Genomic DNA, 25,359 nt, shown 5'->3' with positions numbered 1-25,359 from the left:
ACTGGACTGTCTGAAATCAACCATCTCAATGTCTCCACAGATCCCTCCATGCCTGAGTCTAAGAGAAACAAGATGGCCATCGGAGCCTCAGGACTGGCTCTGGGTCTCATCTTACCTCTGGCTGGATTCATCTTCTACAGGAGGAAGGCCCAAGGTCAGTCCACTAGACCAGTGGTTCTCAAATGGGGGTCCAGGGACCCCCAGGGGTCCTTGAGGGGGTTCCAGGGGGTCCCCAGACAAAAGGGAGGTCATTTCTTTGCGCTATAATTCCATTCATAAGTAACACAACAATGGCTATTTTGTTCATGGGTTTTATACACTTTCTGCAATAAAACATTTAAAAGCATCAATCTTATTATCATATGGGGGACCGTGGGACAAAATCCTATCAAATGGGGGTCCGTGGTCTAATTTTTGTCAATTTAGGGGTCCTTCATGTGAAAGATTTTGAGAACTGTAACTGCACTAGACCACTTCAGACTACTTCAGACTTCAGACACTTCAGACCAGTTCAGATCACTTGAGACCACATCAGACCAGTTCCGACTCTTCAGACTTTGCAGAACAATAACATAATATTGACTAAATAACAGCAGTCTCTTCTTCTCTTGTTTTAAATCAGGTCGGGTTCTGGTTCCCACTAACTGAGGTAGGAATCATTGATAGTAGGAGTCCTGTTGTTTGTCTCCTGGAAGAAAAAGTCAGTGGGGAACTCAACCTGCTTTATTTTGTTTTCAGTGCTGCCACCTGCTGGAGAGGAAGAGCCGCTGTTTCTGCTTCAAGCCTTCTGTGATACACTGCACATGTGCTGTGACACATATGATCTACAGCACATACATGTTTGGTGATATACATATACTGTTGTCTACTGTGCTAATGTGATATACATGATGTATGGCACATACTTAACCCAAATCATAACCCTAACCTTAACCCAGTGGTTCTCAAATGGGGGTCTGGGGACCCCCAGGTGTCCTTGAGGGGGCTCCAGGGTGTCCCCAGGCAAAAGAGGGGTCATTTATTTTCCCTATAATTCCATTCATAAATAACACAATTACTATTTTGGTCATGGGTTTTATACACTTTCTGTAATAAAACATCTAAAAGCATCAATCTTATTATCATATGGGGGACCATGGGACAAAATCCTATCAAATGGGGGTCCATGGTCTAATCTTTGTCAGTTTAGGGGTCCCTCATGTGAACAAATTTGAGAACCACTGCCTTAACCAACTTGTTTTAGTTGCACCAAATGCAGCAACATTTTCAAATTGGTGGAGGAACATAAAGACCCTGGCAAACAAAATGCACCAAAACCTTCCAACCATTTAATTTAGGGTCTTATTTGACTACTTCTCAAAAAGTAGACGTAGAAGAAATTTGGGGGAAAAGTCCTGACGGAGTTGGCAGTGAAAATGTGTGAGACAATGTGATGTACGGCACATAGTGTATACAGCACACATATCATATGTAGCATGACATACAGCACACATATCATATGTAGCATGACATACAGCACATGTATGTCACATGACGTGTATGTGAGTGTCACTCAAGTCAAATGTATTTGTGACTTGAGGCTTCACCTTCCTGTGTGACATGATTCTTTCCCAGCGGCTAACTTCCTCAAACTGAGTCAGATGAAAGGCTTCAGTCCTTTAACTTCATCTGTGAAATCACATCAACTGCTTCAAGATGTTATCTGCTTTAAGGTTTTCTGAGTGTTAGATTCTCATATATCTACTGGAGTGAGATGTCTTTTCCTACAATAAATCTTTGGGAAGCACTCTATCACTTTGTTATTGTAGCTGAGACTCTCCTTATGTTTGTTTGTGTTGTGTCAGCATCACATGAAAGATCCTTGGGAAAAGTCTCCCATGTCATCATTACATATTTAGTAGTTCTATATTTATCATAGTATCTGTGTAATTGATTATGAAGCTCTGTCCATATTTACACTCCATCATTGATTATAAACCCATAGCACTTATGATTACTGTAATATTCCATAACTGTATATTCACTTCTGTTGACATGAAAAGCTCGAAAACACATTTTAAATGGTCTTCATTAGGATGAATCCTGAAACATGGTGGTTTCTCAGTGTTTTCACCAACACTAACTTAGCAGGTGTAGAGTTTACATGCAGCACCTGAAGGCAGCAGCGTCTCTGGAAAGTGCAGGGCTCTTTATTTTCACTTCCATTATCCAGTCCAGTCAGCATGAAAGTAAAAAGCACGCACATCCAATCAGTGAAAACGGTGCAGAACTGAAGTGTAACTGAACATAACAAATTACAGTCTGCACACTAGAAGTTAGTCCCACCATTTATTTGTAATATAGGTCAATGGTGTTACCACAAAGGTAACGTTTCAGGCAACAAGCCCTTCCTCAGATAAGAAACAACTAGACAGAGACACACCTTACCTCACCTTGTCAAGACTGTTTATATCTGTTAATACTGTGTATATCATTATCTGTTAATATCTGTGAATCTTTTTATATTCTTTATATCTTATTTATTTATATCGTATATTGGTTCTAATTTATCAGGTTACTTGAGCACCAATCACACCAAGACAATTTCCTTGTATGTGAAAACATACCGTGGCAAATAAAGAATTCTGATGCTTCTGATCTGACCTACAAATACCTCAGGGGGGTCACCTGACAAGTCAGGTGATGTTCTCAGAGGGGTTACCTGACAAATGAACCATATAAGAGGTTTTCAAAGTGGGAGATCACATAGAATAGCCTAAATGTGTGTGATTTGGTTAAAGATAGTTCAGAGATACAGTAGTTTTGGGTTTTACCATTTTCCCTAATTTGCCAGAGTCAGAAACAAATAAATGCCTTCAGACCAACCTTTATTTAAATAGTCTGAAGCTATCTTGTCTCAATTGGATCAAATAATTGCTGCGGCCAAATACCAATCTGATCCCACAGGCATCCAGGAATTTAGCAAAACTACAGACATCAACAAGTAAACTGGGGTGGGGGGGGGGCTTTGTCCCCAATTTTTGTCTGTGGGGAGGCCCACACCCTCAGACTTTGAAAAGCCCTGATAAACCACAGTCAGGGGGAAACGGCTGATAATAATAATAAAAAAAGCATGGTAAAGTACAAGGAATACATTAATATATGCACACACTTTCTTCATATAAACACACACATGTTTATACAAACACACTTTCTTCATATAAGCACACACGTGTTTATACAAACACTCTTTCTTCATATAAGCACACACGTGTTTATACAAACACACTTTCTTCATATAAGCACACACATGTTTATACAAACACACTTTCTTCATATAAGCACACACATGTTTATACAAACACACTTTCTTCATATAAGCACACACATGTTTATACAAACACACTTTCTTCATATAAACACACACATGTTTATACAAACACACTTTCTTCATATAAGCACAAACATGTTTATACAAACACACTTTCTTCATATAAGCACACACATGTTTATACAAACACACTTTCTTCATATAAGCACACACATGTTTATACAAACACACTTTCTTCATATAAGCACAAACATGTTTATACAAACACACTTTCTTCATATAAGCACACACATGTTTATACAAACACACTTTCTTCATATAAGCACACACGTGTTTATACAAACACTCTTTCTTCATATAAGCACACACGTGTTTATACAAACACACTTTCTTCATATAAGCACACACATGTTTATACAAACACACTTTCTTCATATAAGCACACACATGTTTATACAAACACACTTTCTTCATATAAACACACACATGTTTATACAAACACACTTTCTTCATATAAGCACACACATGTTTATACAAACACACTTTCTTCATATAAACACACACATGTTTATACAAACACACTTTCTTCATATAAGCACACACATGTTTATACAAACACACTTTCTTCATATAAACACACACATGTTTATACAAACACACTTTCTTCATATAAACACACACATGTTTATACAAACACACTTTCTTCATATAAGCACACACGTGTTTATACAAACACACTTTCTTCATATAAGCACACACATGTTTATACAAACACACTTTCTTCATATAAACACACACATGTTTATACAAACACACGTTCTTCATATAAGCACACACATGTTTATACAAACACACTTTCTTCATATAAACACACACATGTTTATACAAACACACTTTCTTCATATAAACACACACATGTTTATACAAACACACTTTCTTCATATAAGCACACACATGTTTATACAAACACACTTTCTTCATATAAACACACACATGTTTATACAAACACACTTTCTTCATATAAGCACACACATGTTTATACAAACACACTTTCTTCATATAAACACACACATGTTTATACAAACACACTTTCTTCATATAAACACACACATGTTTATACAAACACACTTTCTTCATATAAGCACACACATGTTTATACAAACACACTTTCTTCATATAAGCACACACATGTTTATACAAACACACTTTCTTCATATAAACACACACATGTTTATACAAACACACTTTCTTCATATAAGCACACACATGTTTATACAAACACACTTTCTTCATATAAACACACACATGTTTATACAAACACACTTTCTTCATATAAGCACACACGTGTTTATACAAACACACTTTCTTCATATAAGCACACACATGTTTATACAAACACACTTTCTTCATATAAGCACACACATGTTTATACAAACACACTTTCTTCATATAAACACACACATGTTTATACAAACACACTTTCTTCATATAAACACACACATGTTTATAAAAACACACTTTCTTCATATAAACACACACATGTTTATACAAACACACTTTCTTCATATAAACACACACGTGTTTATACAAACACACTTTCTTCATATAAACACACACATGTTTATACAAACACACTTTCTTCATATAAACACACACATGTTTATAAAAACACACTTTCTTCATATAAACACACACATGTTTATACAAACACACTTTCTTCATATAAACACACACGTGTTTAAACAAAGCTCCCTTGAGAAAATATACAATTAGGCACAAAAACCTACAGTGCCAATAGAGCCTGATGAGAACAACTTGAAGATCACATGACTAGAACATCAGGTATGGACCATCATAATGCAATGCAATAGCAAGAGGAAACATATTTTGGAAGGTAAAATGTATCCTATTATAGGCTACATTTTTCCTATAGCTATAATTTAGAGCCGCCTCTGCTACTCTAAAAAGGTGGCAATATTAAATAACAATAAGTACCACAGCAATAGTTTTGTTTTTGTAACCTAATACAGTATGTACAATTTGAGACATATTTCACTTCCTACACTCCCGTCATACATACAATAATTATAATATTATTAATTCCACGTTACTAATACCGTACCAGGTGTAAATGTAATCAGGTTAATGTGGTCAAGCAATGTCCAATTGCAATAGCCTATGATTATTTACAATCATGTTCAGCGATTCAGCAACTAATAAAATATTATAATAAAACAGTTGTGTCTCCTGATTACCTCATTAAACAAAGCACCTGCAGGTCTGCTCTTTACACTTTCTGAAAGATTCAGCCTGATCGCACGTAAAATGACATAGCTGTGGCCCAACACAATTCTGCTAACACATTGCTAACACATTTCACATTCACTTATTATAGGATTTAAACGTTTTTTTAACGACCCGTTTATGTCAAACCTTCTGTTTTCTTTATGGGTATGAGCATTTTATGTGGCGTTTATTGACTTTGCATGTTTATGTTTTCTGTGTGTAAAATCTTAATAAAATATTGTAAAGAAAGATTTGAATGAATGAGGGGGAGTAAAAACTTTGATAGTTAATAATAATAATAAATGGTATTGGGCCTAGAAAGGAGGGAGGGAAGAAGAAAAAGTAATGAAGTCTGAGGAGGAAGGATGGAGGGAGGGATGAAGAGAGAGAAGGAGGGAAGGTAATGTCATGGTGACCGAAGAGGAATATGAGAAGAGGGGATGAAGAGAGGGAGGATGAAGAGAGAGAAGGAGGGGAGCAGGGATGTGCACAGATAGACACCAGGTGGTGCCCAAGCACCTGCCCTTTTACCCTCTGAAGGATTAATGCCCTTTTTGTAAGACACGTCCGCATCCAACATGACTGTGTTTCAGAGGCTGTAGCAGACTCATTTTTAAAGCTAGAGTGAATATACTGATATCTTCCTAAACTAGAATGCTTAATGCAGCCATTGTGGTATCAATCATGTCATGCTGCTTGTCAGGAAGGAGGAGAGATAACGCTCCAAAGTTAAGCTAGGTTTTGACGAGGGAAAAACTGGCATGGTCGTTTTCAAAGGGGCCCCTTGATCTCTTACCTCAAGATATCTGAATGAGAATATGTTTCTATGGGTCCCCATGAGTCTCCTCTTTACAGACATAACCACTTTATGCTAATCCCATGCAGGTTTTGGTAAAAACATTTTTTTTACATGCAGTAACCTATACATTTGTTATTTTCACCTTCTATATGAATATTTCTGCATACTGGGGTAGCTCCTTCTTGGAATGATATCATTTGGGTATGACTTGAAGGCTGAGACTCTTGTGGAGTATGAGCCCAATTGTATTCATGTCTGATTATGTTAGTCATTTACTTGTAGTGAGACCATTTTTCGAAACTTGACCTCACTGTATAAAATGACATTTCAACTTCAACTTCAACTTCAACTTCAACTTCAACTTCAACTTCAACTTCAACTGTATTATCCTGAAGGAAATGTGGTTTGCAGCAGACATTGGGACACAACAGTAGGCTACAAAAAGACCAACAATAACGAGCATCATCATGACACAAAAAAGTCCAGGAGTGATCGAGCTCAAGTAGAAGATGAGGACAATTGTCTCCACATAGCACCAACAACAGCAGGAAGGGCAACCAGGCCAGATCCCAGCAAATAGTACAACATACAATATAACATCAAGTCATTAAGGTCATTACAGTGCTGTGCACATTCTGCAGAGGCAATATATCAAAGAAAGAATAGAAATACTGTAGTAATAATAAAACATAATAAAAATGCATAGAGATAGAGGATGCAGGGATTGCAGACTAAGCCTAGCCTAGCAAATTGAGCCTGTCAATAGCAACAGGAATAATAATAATAATAATAATAATAATAATAATAATAATAATAATAATAATAATAATAATAATAATAATAATAATAATAATACGCAACGTCCTTGTTTTTGTCATTCTAAAACGGCGGCCAGAGGGGAGGAGGTCAAACTCCTGATAAAGTGGATGGTCAGGACAGTCTAGAATAAGCTTGGCCTTATTCCTTACCAGTGTTGGGCAAGTTACTTTCAAAATGTAATATACTACATATTACTAGTTACTTTCATTTGAAAGTAATACGTTACTTTACAATATTACTTTCTGTGTAGAGTAACTCGTTACTTTACTTATTACACTACTTTTGCATTACTTTTACCAAAACAACAGCAGCAGCAGAATGACATTGCCGCCCTGGAACCATCCCAAAAAAACATTTCAACCGCCTTGAAGTCAGTGTAAACAATCCAAAATTCTGAATGTTATTTTTTTCCTTTGTTATTGTCATCTGTAGTGGTTATTTGCATAAAAACACACAGTTTGATTAGGAAATGATTGTATCTTTTTTAAATATGTGCTTTGATATAATAAAATGTAACTCAATTTGTAACTTGTTAACTTGTTACTTGACAAAGTAACTGGTATAATATTAATGAAATCCTATAAGTAATAAGTTATATTACCGAGTTACTGCTAAAAGTAATATATTACATGTAATATGTTACTTTTGTAATGAGTTACCCCCCAACACTGTTCCTTACTCACTTAAAGTAAATGTCCTGAAGCTGCTTGCTGCACCCTGATCACCTTACTAGCCACTTTGACCAGCTTTGCCAGCCTGTTTTTACTGGACAGGGTGAGGTAACCAAACCAGGCCGCACAGCAATAATTAAGAACAGACTCAATGAAGCATTGATCAAACAAGGTCATTAAAACATTGCACACCTTAAATGAGTTCAGTTTTCTTAAAAAGAACAAAAGTGACCTCACATTTTCACTCCACACATCAATCTGGCTCCAGCGATTTCCAGAAATTACAATGTAACCGGACCAATCAGAGACTGCGTTGCAGTTGACCTAAGCGGCCAATTAGCTCCATTGGAACTCTTTCGGCTAGCGCCTAGAAAGAGTTCCGTCTCCCTACATAGACTTGCATGCGACTTTTGCTCCCTGTAACATATTGTGTGAATATGCGTAGCGTCAGAGTGCGTATGACGTCATGACGTATAAGAATGTATATACATCCGGGTTGGTGAATAAACGTCAGTTGTTGTTGTCTAAGCGGTGTCCGAGTCACGTCAATATATAACATGGTGTCAGAATAAACTGGAAAAGAAAAGAAAGAACACTGAAAGATGTCTCAGTTGCAGCCACCGTCGAGTTTGAGCCTGCAGGGTAATCTCGCCGAGAACTGGAAAATATGGATCCAGAAGTTTGAGCTGTTTTGCATCGCAAGCGGCGTGGCCGAGAAAACGGAGAAAGTGCAGTGTGCTACATTTCTGCACGTGGCGGGGGAAGAAGCAATAAAGGTTTGCAACACGGTTTGTCTTCCAAGACGGAGAGAAGGATAAAATTGCAGTGTAGAAGAAAAAGTTTCAAGACTACTGCGAACCAAGAAAAAACCTGCCGTACATCCGTCATATGTTCTTCACGAGGGCTCAAGGACCAACAGAGACCATAGATGCCTACGTGACAGACTTGAAAAACAAGGCCAAGGACTGTGAGTTCAGACAACTGCATGAATCGTTAATACGTGACAGGATTGTATGAGGCATAAGGGATGATCAAGTGAGAGGCAGCTATTGAGAGAGGCGGATCTTACATTAGAAAAGGCAATTGATGTCTGCCGTGCCAGTGAGATCACGTCAAGTCAGGTTAAAGTGCTAAATGAAGAAATTGAAGTGCACAAAATAAAAACAGTAAAGACTGCCTATGCCAAGAGAGACAGAGGCGACAGGAGCAGAACAAAGCCACCTCCACAAGATGATCAAAAGGAAGTTAACTGCAGCAGATGTGGTTACAAGCACCAATACTGGGTATGGTGGTGCAGTGGTAAGCGCTGTCGCCTCACAGCTCGAAGGTCCTGGGTTCGATTCCCACCTGGGACGCTGTGGGCGCTGGAGTTGTGACCCCCCCATATCTTCAGTGCCTACTGCCTAGGTGGGCTATCTCGTCGAAAGGGCCTTTCTGTGTGGAGTTTGCATGTTCTCCCCGTACCCCCCAGGGGGTTCCTCCGTACATTACCCCCAACTAAAAACATGCAGCGTGGGTCAAATGCAGAGGACATATTTCACCGGCCACCGTCAGCATGAGTGTGTGTAGTGGCCGCATGCATGTGTTGTAGTGTGTTCGTGTGACAATAAAGACGGGCTGCCGTCTGAAATCGTGAAATCGTGTCAATACAGAAAATGCCCAGCCTTTGGTCAGACATGCAAGTTATGTCAGAAAAGACATAATTTTGCAAAGATGTGCAAATCACAAGTCCAAGCAAGCAAAATGCATGCTGTGGAACAGTGTGAGGGCAACAGTGACATGTTCATTGGCACACTTGAAGTGGAACAGGAGGTGTGCATCAAAAATATTGAAAATGCAGAGATGGAGGATGAAGATGAATGGACTCAAGATCTGATAATAAACAGGAGGAATGTGACATTGAAGCTTGACACTGGTGCTATGAGCAATGTGATGTCAGCAGAAACATTCAACTCACTGGACATCAGAGGAAAACTAAAATAATCCACCTGCAAGCTTGTTGCATATTTCGGCCACAAGTCGGCGCCATTGGGCAGAACATCACTCACCTGTGTGCACAAAGGACAAAAACGCAAAATAGAGTTTGAGATAGTGCAGCAACATGTTCCAGCAATACTGGGCAAAGCAACATGCACAAAGCTAGGCTTGGTGAAGAGGATATATGCTGTGGAAAAACAAAATGACATTCTGACAGGATTTGAAGACTTGTTTTCTGGATTAGCAGGAAAACACCATATCCAGATGAATCCAGATATTACAGCAGTAGTACATTCTCCGAGGAAAGTTCCTGTAGCGATCAGGGAGCAAGTAGTGGAGGAGCTACATAGAATGGAACATGGGAGTAATAACAAGACAAATAGAACCCACTGACTGGGTGAATACCATGGCAGCATATAGCATATAGCATATATATATATATATATATATATATATATATATATATATATATATATATATATATATATATATATATATATATATACGTGCTGGGCCGCGCGTCTCACTCTCCGTAGCGCCCTGCGGTCCATGGTGGTACAGTTCCCGTAGTGGTGAAGGTGGTGAAGCAGCCAGTCAGCAGGCTTTCAATGGTGCCTCTGTAGAAGTCCGTAAGGATTTCTGGCCTTAGCCCAAATTTCTTCAGGCGCCTGAGTCCGTGTATTCGCTGTTGGGCCTTTTTGACAACAGTGGCGGTGTGGCCGGCCCAAGTCAGGTCCTGGTGGATGTTGACTCCCAGGTACTTGAAGCTGTCCACCCTTTCCACCACTGTGCCGTTGATGGTGATTGGGGGGTGTGTGCCCCCCCCCCCCCCTCCTGTAGTCTACAATGATCTCCTTGGTCTTGGAGACGTTCAGAGAGAGGTGGTTGTCCTGGCACCATTGTTCCAGGGCCCCCACCTCCTCTCTGTAGGCCACCCCTCTCCTCAGGGAGAGGGGTGGGGGAGGAGGGGAGGCGCTCTGGCAGAGGGGTCAAACCTAGCGTAGAACGCGTTGAGTTCGTCCGGTAGGGTGGGTGACGTGCTGAGGTTCTGTCGTTTCACCTCAGTAGAGCCGGTGGGGAGGGCGGGGATGGGGATGTCTGCTGCGCAGCCCAAAACGCGCACACAGGTCTCCATACACTGCATCCACAACACGAGATCTCTGCACAACACTTTTCAACCACTACTCCATAATGCACATGTCTTACTGTGAAGTTCCTGATGCATTTCGACGCATTCAGGTGCTGTAACTACAGATTTGGTACCCTGTACTTACAGGGTACATTCACTTCTTGTACCCCATACTTACCCTGTAAGTACAGATCTTGCGTGTGAGGGCTGTATTATAAAGCGTTACCAAAGAGTCCACTGTAACTCTTGTTGTGATTTGGTGCTATATAAATATAAAATTGATTGATTGATACATACACAAAAATACATCTACACAAAATACAGTTATGTCTACAGGGGTAGTAGGTGTGAGAAGAACATTGTTGTTTCTCTTTTAGCCATGATTTAATACCTTGAAACATTCACAATTATGGACAAAATCATATATAGCAATACAAATATGCTCAGATTTTGGTACAAGAGACAGAATCTTGTCAAATGGGTTTCTGTGGTTGTTCTAATGTGTACTAAACTAGGGGTCCTTGATATGAAATAGGTTGAGAATCACTGATCTAAACCATAATAAACCACCAGGGGGCGTCTGAGCTCCTCACTCTGCTGCTGTTGAATCCAACATGTTGCCTCTAGCAACAGATAAACAACCACCAGCTTGTTTCTGATTGGCTGCTGACTGGACTGGACATGGAAGTGAAAGTAGAGTCAGGACTTTCCAAGACGCTGCTGCCTTCAGGTGCTGCTCGTAAACTCTACTCCTGCTAAATGTATCACACATAGTAGGCCTACACTGTGAGTTTAGCTGGTGTTAGAGTGAGAGGTGAGTTCAGTTGACATGTTAAAATGAATGTGTTTATCAACATGTTAGAACACACCACCAGCTGCTGCCTGCAGGGAAATAAACTAGAAGAGAAGAAGGGATAAGATCTGATTAACTTGTTTCTATGATCGACTCATATTCAGGACTTGGTTGACTGCTCCTAGTCACTCTGTGTGGCGGTGAAGGTCGTAAAGTCCTGTTTACATGAAGGCAGCATGAGAGAAGCAGAAGAAAAACCTGGAACAGAAACTCTGAGGTTCAGAGTCTGAACCTGAACACACCACAGTGTCTATTGTGTTTACTGTTACACTTGTACTAAGTAAGTTTATTCATACATACAGCAGTTTTCACAGAGCAAAGAGACAAAGGGCTTCACAAGAGTCAAATAGTTCAACTAAGAGAAGAAGAGAGTTCAAAACAATAAAACATGAAAATAAAAGACAAACACAGAGTTATGACACAAGAGGCTTTAGGCTAAGAGTCCACACAGTGTTCACAGTTTAGAAGCTCCATCATCTCAACACATTCTCATTATTCACAACATAGCGTGTCCTCTCTATGTTGACTATTTCTCACCGTGGCTTCACTTCTGAACACACAGGGGAGCCTTTTCCATCAAGACCGTAGCCAAAAACTTCTGTTACAGTTTGATTTATTTAGGCATGAAACAACTTGGTTAAGGTTAGAGAAATGGTTGGCTTCGGCTTAAATAACAAAAAGTTAAATGTGACTTATGGTTGAAATGACTTTGAATCGAACCCCGGCCTCTGATGTCAAAGACCACAACACCCTTACTGGCCAACGGTTTGTGTCATTGTCACACTCCTGTGGTGTTGATTTCACACGTAGGATCTATAGGAGTCTGTTGATCTCTCTGCATGTTGAAAAGTGACGGGGTGAGATGATGTCCTCATGGACCTGGTCAACAGGCTGTGTGGTGTCCATGTTTTCATCTGCATTTTCACATGAACCCAGGGGACTGGAAATAACATGAAGGAGCAAATTATGTTTTATTATTAACAGCATAGAAATTGGATGTAAATTGCGTGGACCCATCTTCACCTGAGCTCATCATGGCCGACTACAAGTCCCAACACACACACACACACACACACACACACACACACACACACACACACACACACACACACGCACACACGCATACACGCATGCACATGCACACGCGCACGCGCACGCGCACGCGCACACGCACACGCACACGCACACGCACACGCACACGCACACGCACACGCACACACACACACACACACACACACACACACACACACACACACACACACACACACACACTCATGTGGCTGAGCCTGACTAAAGTTACTTTCTTCATCCCCTCCTATCAGTCACACATCAAATCATCACAAAATCTGCCTTCTATCACCTCAAAAACATGTCCCAACTCCGGCCATCACTCTCTGACCCAGGGCCGATTCTAGGGGGGGGCAGGGGTGGGCTATGCCCACCCAAAAATTTATCTTGCCCACCCAAAAAAAAAAAAAAAAAATGGTATCTCCCTTTTCGAATTCCAGGCGACCGCACTTAGGAACGCGACCCGAAGGTTGGAGACCACTGGGTTAGTTAGTTTAGGGCACCTAACAGTAGTTATAGCTTTAATTTGATTTGAGAAATAAGCTCATCCAATGCAAAGAATATTATGGAGTTGGTTATTTTAAACTATGGATGAAGGATTGTTATTTATTTGTTAGGGTAACAAAGTCAATCTGCTTTCAAAGTTTTAATTTCAGTTTGAGTTTGAATAAGACTAAACGTCTTGGAAATATAGCAATAGTTTTGTAAATAGTTAGTTTGTACATAGTTTGCTAATAGTTTTGACAATAATAATGTAAACACTGGCCTGTCACCTGAGTGAAAGTTCCTACTTACAGTTTGGTGACCCAAAACAGAATGGTGACTCCTACTGGAACAATTTGGTTCAGTGTTTATGCCTGTGTTGCTGTCTGTTGTAGTGTAAAACGACTAAAGGGAGAGCAGGTGGTTACATGAAAGTGAGTGAGAAAAGGAGAAGATACTGAATAATGACATCACAACAGTATAATCCTAATGTTAATTTAAAATTAAATATTCTTGGATGAAAGTCCAAAAAACGTCAAATTTTCTTCGCCGCTGCCCTTGCAGGCAGCACCGAGAGTCCATTCCTACCTAAAAGTACTTCCAGCGCCACTGAATATAATGCAATTTAATCCCCATCCCCGAACCCACAACCTCTGGCAACCTACCGCCAAAGTTGCCCCCTACCAGCCCACCCTAGTGTGGCAGGCTAGATACGGGCCTGCTCTGACCCCGTGACCCTGTGGCAGAGACAGTAGAAGAAGTAGATCCACACACTGCTGGAGACTTCTCCAATAGATTTATTGTATTGTTATGTCACAAACGACCTTCTTCAGAATGAATGATTCATTCAGAAGAAGGCTGTTTGTGACTGAAACGTAATACAATAAATGTACTTGGAGAAGTCTCTAGCAGTGTGCGGACTCTACTTCTTTGACTGGTTACTGATTATTTGTTTGTCCTGCAGCTGCTAATCAAGTGGATGTGCGTACTTTACTTTACTTTACTTTACTTTACTTTACTTTACTTTACTTTACTTTACTTTACTTTACTTTACTTTACTTTACTGTAGCAGAGACCCCCATCTGGAGTCCTGTCCAGGGTACCCAACAAAGCCCTGGACAGGCTCCATGTGCAGAACTCAGCTTCCAGGTTGAGGGTTCTCTCCTGCACCAAGCCCTGGCAGACATCACCCCCACCCTCATCCACCTCCACTGGCTCCTGGTCAAATCCCGCATCACTTACAAAATCATCCACACTCTCGCCACCCCAGTATCTTTGTGGCCTCCTCCCAGCGAGCACAAAACGTTTTTTCAACGTTGATTTTTAGTTTAAATCTGGGTGATATTGGGTTTGAACGTCTAAGACCTAATTTCACCCTCTTTACAACCGGCTAAAATGCGGTTACAACGTCAACGTGTAAAAAAACACAATTTGGTTAATCATACTGTTAAAACATTTGTTGTAGCTTGGAATAGAGACAATATTGATTGATTGATTGATTGATTGACTTTATTTGGTGATAAAAACAGGACATAAGACAACATATCACCGAGGATAAAAACACAATAAAGCCCGAAGGCTTATTTCCATTGTGGTCCCCATAGATAGTGTGTGAAATGGCATTTGTCCATTTTATTGTGTAACAGAGTTGAAATCTGGTCTACACGAAAACTACATTTCAACGCATTTTATGTCACATGAAATATCATAAATATGGGACTATATACTGTAGGCTATGTGGTGCCAGCAAAAAGCTTCCAGGACACAACTATGGTTAATAGTTTAGCGCAAAATAATGAATTGAGTTCCTGCAGCAACTCGCATGCGCAAGTACTTAGTCGCTAGCTACTAGCTGTGACTGACTAGACCAAAGCAAGTCTGCACCGGTCTGCACCAAGTGAGGAAGGAGGTGCTCTGGGCACGCTATGTTATTGTAACAGACTGTATAGGCTCTGAGTTGCTGGTAGTTAACCTCTGAAACCGTACAGCTTATAGACGCTCACACACACGCGTGCGAGATAGAGTATATATGTGCCTGGCTCCGTAGATATTATAAGTAAATGTATAGCTCAGTCCGGTAGACGTGGGAGAACGTGGTTCGAATCCCGTATGCGATGCTGAATTTTTAAGATCCTGGTGAAATATGGTCTAAATGTGAAGGTTTAATCAACGTCTGCAAATAGTCGGTGAAAAAACTTTCACTCTTGAACCTTTCTTGCACGTTTTTTCAACGTTGACCCTAAACGTTTTTTAAACGTCTTTTCAACCTAAAAATGCTCGCTGGGCTCCACCACTGCACCCCCTCTGACACAGGTCTGCTCTCCATCCTCCACACCCACCCGCGGACCTTTGGGAACAGAACTTTTGGAAGCCCCCACCCTGTGGAACTCTCTCCGCTGAGATCTTCCCCTTCTTCAAACTAAACCTGTAAACCCACCTGTTCACCAAGGCCTATGGTCTCTAGACTTTCTGTAAACCCACCTGTTCATCAAGGTCTATGGCCTCTAGACTTTCTGTCAACCCACCTGTTCATCAAGGCCTATGGCCACTAGACTTTCTGTAAACCCACCTGTTCATCAAGGCCTATGGCCTCTAGACTTTCTGTAAACCCACCTGTTCACCAAGGTCTATGGCCTCTAGACTTTCTGTAAACACACCTGTTCACAAAGGCCTATGGCCTCTAGACTTTCTGTAAACCCACCTGTTCACCAAGGCCTATGGCCTCTAGACTTTCTGTAAACCCACCTGTTCACCAAGGCCTATGGTCTCTAGACTTTCTGTAAACCCACCTGTTCATCAAGGCCTATGGCCACTAGACTTTCTGTAAACCCACCTGTTCATCAAGGCCTATGGTCTCTAGACTTTCTGTAAACCCACCTGTTCATCAAGGTCTATGGCCTCTAGACTTTCTGTAAACCCACCTGTTCATCAAGGCCTATGGCCACTAGACTTTCTGTAAACCCTGGCATTCATTACCACTATTATAACCTCTGCCACAGAGTTGTCTGGAGGTTATGTTTTTGCCCCTGTGTTTCTGTTATGGTTCCTGCACACCAGAGTGGCAGGGTAAGAGTAAATTATTTCTATGAAATGTGTACCAGAAACTGTCCAATAAGGGCCCTCGTTAACTGTTGCCAAGGAGAGTAGCTATTGGCTGTTCAAAAACCGATAGAAGTGGGCATAATATTATGACATCATGTTAATTTGCATATGAATAACCTATAAAACCTACTGCTCGCAACAGAGGGAGGGGAAGCGCTGTACCTGAAACAGGAACTGTACCACCATGGACCACAAGGCACTGAGAAGGGTGAGGCACGCGGCCCAGCATGTGACAGGATGTGAACTGCCAAAACTGCAGGAACTGTACAATCAGCGGTGCCTCAGGAGGTCCCGGAAGATCATCAAGCACACAAACCACCTGCACAACAGCCTGTTCTCCCTGTTGCCCTCAGGGAGAAGATACAGGGTCCTGAAAGCACAAACGTCTGCAGAATAGTTTCTTCCTGCAGGCAACGAGACTCCTCAATAAATAACACAAACACCTGTATTATTGACATTTGCACACTGACAAGTGGACACTTTTGGACACTGGACACTTTATATCTAATCTATCTTATTCTATTTCAATACCTATCACTTTTACCTTATTACCTTTCTTACTTTATTGTTTACCTCAACTGCCTTAGATACACCTTTTACATTATGTGCTATTTAGCTATATTGCCCTATGCGTTGTGTTGTGATTGTGTGCTCTATTTGTTGTTTGCTGTGATTTTGTACCTATTTATCTACTGCACCTTGTCTGTAATGGAGTCCACAGCATAAGAATGTCACACATGTGCATACCTGTAGAACAGAGTGACAATACAAATCTTGAATCTTGATCATCAGACCTCTCTGGATGACAAGCAAGAAGATCAAACCGCCATCAGCTGTAGGCTATCAAATGCTTTGTGATTCAACGAAGGTGAACAACAGATCCAGACAGATGGTCAGACAGACAGACAGACAGACAGACAGAGAGACAGACATACAGACAGACAGACGGTCGGTCGTTCAGACAGACAGACAGACAGACAGACAGACAGACAGACAAACAGACAGACAGACAGACAGACAGACAGACAGACAGACAGACAAACAGACAGACAGACAGACAGACAGACAGACAGACAGACAGACAGACGGTCGGTCGTTCAGACAGACAGACAGACAGACAGACAGACAGACAGACAGACAGAGAGACAGACAGACAGACAGACAGACAGACAGATGGTCAGACAGATGGTCAGACAGACAGACAGACAGACAGACAGACAGACAGACAGACAGACAGACAGACAGACAGACAGATGGTCAGACAGATGGTCAGACAGACAGACAGACAGACAGACAGACAGACAGACGGTCGGTCGTTCAGACAGACAGGCAGACAGACAGACAGACAGACAGACAGACAGAGAGACAGACAGACAGACAGACAGACAGACAGACAGACAGACAGACAGACAGATGGTCAGACAGATGGTCAGACAGACAGACAGACAGACAGACAGACAGACAGACAGACAAACAGACAGACAGACAGACAGACAGACAGACAGACAGACAGACAGACAGGCAGACAGACAGACGGTCGGTCGTTCAGACAGACAGACAGACAGACAGACAGACAGACAGACAGACAGAGAGACAGACAGACAGACAGACAGACAGATGGTCAGACAGATGGTCAGACAGACAGACAGACAGACAGACAGACAGACAGACAGACAGACAGACAGACAGACAGATGGTCAGACAGACAGACAGACAGACAAACAGACAGACAGACAGACAGACAGACAGACAGACAGACAGACAGACAGACAGACAGACAGACAGACAGACAGACAGACAGACAGACAGACGGTCAGACGGATTAGTAATTGTAATATCATTAGTGTACTGGAAATTGTAATCCCTTACTGTTACATCGGGGCAAGTAGGCTAATATATTAATGATATATTACTGAGTACAGTAATAATATTACTGAGTAATATATTACAGTAATACAGTGTGAGAGAGTTCTATAGCATTTCCTGATTTTATCAGTTTTCTAATTGTTTTTCTGATTTTTATTTATCTTTCCTTTGTTTCTGTTTGATTTTATTCCCGCTGTTTTACTAAACACTGGAAATTTTTTATTGACTGACTATATATTAGATTCAACAGTCAGGCATTATGTGAGTGTTATTCTCCATCATCACTTCATTTCTCAGCAGTTCTCAACTATGTCTACCTGGAGACTGATGATGCAAGTCAAAGCTGTAATGTGATTGGTGGAGCTGTGTGTAAGACAACGCTGTTCCTTGTGTTTACTTCAGTTTGCAGCAGTCAGTGTGAAGTCGACAGGGTGCTAAGTTGTGTAGTGAAGATGAAGAGCTCACAGACCCTCGTCTTCCTCTCATGTCTCCTTGGTGTCACAGCATACAGTAAGTACATCACACGTCTGTTCCTCACATTTAGTCTCACACTCACTCCAATGTTCTGTTGATGTGAAAATCATTTGAACTGAGCTCCTTCTGAACCAGAGAGACATTTAGAGTCAGTGGAGATATTTAACGTTTTCTGCACCTCTGAGGAAAGACACTTTTCACTCTTATTAGTTATTAAACGGTTGTTTTAATATAAAAACAATAAACAGACAAACTCTTTAACGTGACGTGAGGATGTGAAAAATAAATCCACTCTGTGATTCTGGATGTGAAGAAGTTTGACATTTTGTTTTTCATCTTGTGTCGTCTCAGCTGTACATGAGGATCTGCGAATCAGTGGCTGTTCAGAAACTGATGGAGAGGTGATGTATGGACTGGATGGTGAAGAGATATGGTACGCAGACTTCATCAACAGGAAAGGAGTTAACTCTCTGCCCAAGTTTGCAGAGGATATGACCTTCACAGGATCTTATGAGATGGCTCTGGTTAATCAGGCCATCTGCAAACAAAGCCTGCAATCAGATCGGCGTGCCTACAAGAACCCTCCTCTGGAGCTCGGTAAGGAAACATGACAAAGCTTAATTTACCACTGTGTTCAACAATTTAAACTACAGATAAGGAAGGACTGCAGGTGTTTTACATTACTGTCAGAAATATACAATAACTTTAAGTGATCTCTAAAAACCCATCTGGAAAGCCTTTTTACAGATCTATGTTGATTGTTTTTGTCTGATGCTTGTTCTTATTTCTCATTGTAGCTACTGTATTATATTATTAGGCTGTTTAGGCTACTTTTGATTGTGTGTGAAGCACTTTGTAAATCTTCGGGCGACATCCCCTATTTACGCTTGCGCACCTGTTTGCGCGTGCCTTGCGCATTTGTCCAGGTGTTATGTAACAAATTTAACACGAGAGGGAGGGGGTTGTGGGCACATTTACCACTGGTACAGGGTTGTGGCACGAGGCGAAGCCGAGTGCTATAAACCCTGTACCAGTGGTAAATGTGCCCACAACCCCCGACCTCGAGTGTTAAATTTGTTTTCTACAACGGCTACCAAATAATATAAAAAATCCAATTCATTTATTTATAATCATTACTGGTTTCAGAATACATTTATCCTTCCGCCACAGAATATAGTTCCATACACAAGATCAATGATTGCACTAAACATTTAGTTGCCTTTGAGCCAAAAAACAACTAACCTATTCCTTAACGGGATTCACAGTTATTGATACATTGCCTGTAAAAGTACAGTTATTTAAACAGTTATCTAAAGCAGCCCGTTTTGGTGGTGGTGTGTTGATATCTGGTGACGGCAGAGGGCGTTTGTTTGTTTGACAGTCCCAGGTTCGGGGTCCGGGCGCTAGTCCGACCTCCCGCTAGTCCGAACTCGTGACAACTCAAGCTCAGCCAGTTCTCTCTCCCCAATTTCACCATGTCGTTCTTTGTTCACTTCACCTTCATCTTCATCTAACCATGCACTGCTCAAAACTCAATCCACCCAGTAAATCAAACGTTCATCGAAATCGGACATTTCCTTGTGTTAGAGATCGGCCATTTCCTTGTTGAAGATTTGCAGACTGACAGGCGAACAGTGGGCGGAGTCAGCACAGGGAACGGAGTCAGCATCAGGGAGCGGAGTGATACTGCGGTTGGAGCCGAACTGTAGATTGTTGGCGTATTTACCACTGTTGCTAGCCAATCAGAATCCAGTATTCACTCATGCCGTTGTAGAAGCCGAGTTTTGCACCGGACACACACACACACACACACACACACACACACACACACACACACACACACACACACACACACACACACACACACACACACACACATTCACCTGGATAAAACGTCCGTTTCCCCTTAAATTAAAGGGTTTAACCTCAGCCAGGCCATACAACAATAATATATTATATATATATATATATATATATATATATATATATATATATATATATATATATATATATATATATATATATATATATACCGGATATATATATATGATGTTATATGATGATATATGATGATATGATGTTGTATAGCACAACAACAACAAATCCCCCAGAAATGCGGAAGCCCGCAGCAGTTAACTGGTAAAGTTGTGCCAAACAAACGTTAATGCCTCAAAAAAGATACATGACATCGCTTCTATTTTGACATTCTGAGTGAGAGCAGAAGTAGCTCAAGAGTTTGGTGTATAATATATGCATGTCGTGTTAAAGTTGTGTGAACTGTCACAGTTTTTACAATGTAAACCGCACAGCCGGGGCTAGAGTGAGCACTGGGGCCATTTTCCCCCAGTGACGCGGTTTGTTTACCAAAATGCTGCTCGGCTGATCCCTCGTATTGTTGTACCCTACAGATGCTCCTCACAGCTTCATCTACACCAGCGATGATGTGGAACTGGGAGTGGAGAACCACCTCATCTCCCATGTGACTGGGTTCTACCCTGCCCCTGTCAAGGTCTACTGGACCAGGAACGATGTGAATGTGACTGAAGGAACCAGCCTCAACGTCCCCTACCCCAACAAAGATGGCACCTTCAGCCAGGTCGCCAGGCTGAGCTTCATCCCACAGCTTGGAGACATCTACAGCTGTTCTGTGGAGCACCAAGCCTTGAGCCAGCCGCTGACCCAGATCTGGGGTGAGGCACCTTTATCTGTTAGCTAGCCAAAACTGCAGTTAGCCTAGCTAACAACAACCAAAACTATCAAGTGATGCTGTCTTCCTGTGTGTTCATGTGTTTGGTTCCTCCTCAGATGTGGAGCAGGAGCAGCCGGGGATCGGACCTGAGGTGTTTTGTGTACTGGGTCTGACCGTGGCTCTACTGGGCGTGGCCACAGGAACCTTCTTCTTCATCAAAGGAATCGAATGCAACTGATTAGTTATTGATCAGTTATTGATGATGTGAGGCAGACTGAAGGAGCTGCAGGAGTTAACAGACTGCTTTCTGTCATACTGGTTTTATACTGCTTCTCTCTGCTGTGTGGATCTGTACTGATTCACCTCACATGTTAACTTTCACACAAACAAATCAATTTAACTTTTTTATCTGTTTGTTCTTTTTAGTAATAAATATTTACATTTCCACTGTTTACCTTTGAAATAGCAAAGTTATTGTGACATTTGGACTGAATAGTCAAGCACTGCTTTTATTATGGGTGCATTCTTAAACAGTCACTCTGAGCACCAGAGTGCACTCAAAATGGACCGTTCATAAAGCATTGAATTTCTTTGAACAGCCGCCCTCTCATTTTAGTCTAGACCATAGGTCTAGACAGATGTTTAGAACATCAGATTTAATTTATGAACGCACTCTGCAGTAGCCTATTTTAGCCTACATACTTTCATTAAATTACATAATGCTAGAAATATTGTGTGCTCATTTCTGCCTCGCACATGTGGGTGATTATTTTATTTCAGGCACTTTCATGTCCTTGGGATGCATTTTTAATACTTTTTTTCATGTTGTTTTTGTTATCATTGCTTAGTATGATTTATTACTCACCTAGACTTTATTATTCTCTCGGAATATTTTTTTATCTACTTTTATACTGTTTTATGTTGAAATTTCACCATTTCCGCCTCGACCCCACCACAGAGTTTTACTATTACTAATATAAATACAGTTGAATCAATGATTTTCTCTCAAATATTTATACCTACAATTTATGACTTTGTTTGTTTACACCAGCCTACCCAATCAGAGTGAAGCTTGTTAGCATACTCTGTAAACTTTATTACCTCCAGTTGTGTTTTCACTCATGATGAGAATTCTGTCTCTTTTTAGTGATTCAGATCATTTAGTTCAGCTCAGCAATAAGAGCCGGCTCTTTGGGCTCCCAAATGGCTCTTCAGTTAATATCCTACTGGCCCCTTTCTGGCTTTATCATTCAGTAAATTAGTAATGTTTTGACTTATGATTGGTATGTGTGCATAGTATCATACATTATTCAATTAATTATAGCCTACTAAAGCTTATAATTTCCAGAATACCATAATTTTACATTCGCCTGTTTGGTACTTTAAATAATGTAAAAACATAACATGTTATATAACAACAACATAGTAAACCCTGCTTAATATGATATGATATATTTACCTTACATTCTGCCTTTAGGTTGTCTGTTATTAAAATGCATGAAAATGCTGCTTCGTTTGTGACTGTCACTCATGCTGTTGTCTGTCATCACACATGATTGGTTGCACGCTCACACACACACACACACACACACATCAACACAACAGTCAGTCCATGGAGTTCATGTGACTGAGCAGTGTGGTGAAGAGATCATCCTATTATGAAAAAAAGAAACTGTCTCTCAGACGGAAGTTGAGTCAATGTTGTCCTTTTTTTTTTGAGTGGTATCCAGTGTGTATTGATACTTTGATTGATCAATCAGAACAAATCAATGATTTATCATCAGCATAAAACTCTCATTTATATTGTGATATTAACATGTCTGTCTCCATCTCCCTGCCTGTTTGCCTGCCTGCCTGCCTGTCTCTTTGTCTGTCTCCAGTGGCGTGTCTAGGGAGTGGCCTGGGGTGGCATGGGCCACCCCTCGAATCTGATTGGCCACCCCAGGTGCCACCCCATATGATTGGCTCTCTGCACAGTCAGTAAACCAAGCTTCCGTGTATAGGCGCAATCCAGTCTTAAACCTGAGAGGCGTAATGAGCCATAGTAGTGTCTAGCCTGCCGAAAGCCCAGAGAAGAAGATCTTGATTTGAGGATTTGGCGCAGCTGAGCAGCAAACAACTTAACGCTAAACCAATGTCGTGTGTGTGTGTGTGTGTGTGTGTGTGTGTGTGTGTGTGTGTGTGTGTGTGTGTGTGTGTGTGTGTGACGAAGTGAAGCGTCCTCTGTCTGATTCCTGGCGGCTACATGGACCAGGTGTGTTGATTCAGGAAGGTTTTTTTCTGGTACAAGGCATAAGTTATCAGAAGGTTAGTTTAGCCAATCTCTACTCTGCCTTCCCGGTGCGTCCCATGGAATGGTGAAGTAAAATAGAGTGAGACAATTTGTTACAGTATATCTGACATTTATTTCTGAGAATTAATTGACAACAGACATTGAATATAAAAGCTCAATACAATACACAGATCTGGGTCAACTCCTCTCCTGGTATCAATCGGCCATCAGAGATTGACCCTTTTCCATAGCCACAGACCCTCTTAACACATTCACTGCCAACAGTTTTTCCAATACAGTAGGTTGCTTCTGCCAAGGGTTTTTTTGAGGATTCTGGCTCATCTTTCAAGAGCCGAGGATTATTTTCTGCTAGGACTTTGTGAACACAAAATATCTCAAAAGAACTAATAGAATGTGTGCTTTCTCTGTTTAAAAGAGTTAGTTTGTAGAGTTAGTAGTTATGTAGGCATTAGCAGTTGAATACAGCATGGTTTCAGCATCTGAAAAGGAAAGCTGAGATAAATGCCTTTTTGTGAAATTCGATAGAACAGGCAGAACAGTCACTTTAACCATTTATTTTTGGCATCAGTGAGACATCAGACATCTAAACAATAGTTCTGAACAGTAATTTCCTCCAATATAACAGCAGCACCCCGCAAACTCCTCCCTCCGTGGGTGTGTCTCTGGTGGCTCTGCAGCGTGTGTCACATGTGAGTCTCTGCTGCCTGTCTGTGCTGCCTGGCGGCCGCTCGTCGGGCGAGTCTGGATCGGGCTCGTTCGTTTCTGGGGTTTTGGTTGTGAGCTGGGATGAAGCTGCGTGCGATTCTGGGCTTTCTGCTGCGTGTTTCAAAGTGTGTTGCCCAGAGTCTATTTTTGGAATCCCCCACCGTTGTGCGCCAGCTCCCAGCGCGAAAGCGTTTTCGCCAATCCATTCTCATGAGAATGGATTCCTCACGCTTTTTCCTGCTGTTTTTGCTCAGCTTTCTCTAGTCTGGAGAGCACTGTCGCCACTTAGTGGGCCGGTGGAATGGGTTATACACGTTCGGTGGCTCCCATATTTTTATAGGATATGTAAAAGGTTTTTTTTTTTGACGAGTTAACTCGTCCACGGCAGTCAACCGTTGTTGTTTTTTTGACGAGTTAACTCGTCCACGGCAGTGAACTTGTTAATAAGCAATTACAAAAGTGGGTGGTCCTCTGTCTTCTGACGATGATTTCCCGTCAGTCAACTTCTCCTTTCCTATTTTTCCAGTTGGGGAGGGCTGATGTTCTCCGGAACTGGAAGCTTTCACTTCCAGATGTGACACTGCCTCTTAAATCAGGAACTGGAGACTTACACTTTCAGATGTGACATTGCTTCTCCACAAACCTGCATGCTCCCACATTTCATGCAAAACTTTCATATCTTATAAGACTTGATGGAAAACCCCAGGCTTTTGCTATAAGTTTCTGGTAAACCTCAACATGGCGAATGCCACCCAATTCCGGCCTTCTCGATAAAAACATGGACTGTACAGTCTATAAGCCAGCAAGCAGATTAGCCTTTTGTTAACATTTACTA

The 25,359-nt window shown here is 41.3% G+C and overlaps 3 protein-coding genes across 3 annotated transcripts in view; all 3 read left to right on the top strand.

Moving 5' to 3' along the window:
- The window catches only part of LOC310794578 (H-2 class II histocompatibility antigen, E-S beta chain-like), a 5,368-nt gene extending 4,501 nt beyond the window's left edge, over positions 1 to 867 (top strand). The window contains exons 5-7 of the mRNA XM_083656556.1: positions 41 to 154; positions 623 to 649; positions 739 to 867. Coding sequence (XP_083512682.1) covers positions 41 to 154; positions 623 to 648 — 140 coding nt within the window. The 3' untranslated portion in view covers position 649; positions 739 to 867. The remainder of the gene's footprint in view (positions 1 to 40; positions 155 to 622; positions 650 to 738) is intronic.
- The window catches only part of LOC310794599 (rano class II histocompatibility antigen, B alpha chain-like), a 48,031-nt gene extending 24,999 nt beyond the window's left edge, over positions 1 to 23,032 (top strand). Inside the window, exon 5 of the transcript XR_014553575.1 lies at positions 22,701 to 23,032. The gene's annotated coding sequence lies outside the window, so the exon portion shown is untranslated. The remainder of the gene's footprint in view (positions 1 to 22,700) is intronic.
- LOC310794594 (mamu class II histocompatibility antigen, DR alpha chain-like) lies at positions 18,787 to 23,032 on the top strand. The gene is made up of 4 exons (XM_083656579.1): positions 18,787 to 18,873; positions 19,189 to 19,434; positions 21,246 to 21,527; positions 21,643 to 23,032. Exons 1-4 carry the CDS (start codon positions 18,816 to 18,818, stop codon positions 21,762 to 21,764), a joined length of 708 nt encoding a protein of 235 aa, XP_083512705.1. The 5' UTR covers positions 18,787 to 18,815; the 3' UTR covers positions 21,765 to 23,032.
- Positions 23,033 to 25,359: the final 2,327 nt, after the last annotated feature.

Source organism: Poromitra crassiceps (genome assembly GCF_964638095.1).
Source record: "Poromitra crassiceps genome assembly, chromosome: 20".
NCBI lineage: Eukaryota > Metazoa > Chordata > Actinopteri > Beryciformes > Melamphaidae > Poromitra > Poromitra crassiceps.
This window is presented reverse-complemented; position numbering and strand designations above follow the sequence as displayed.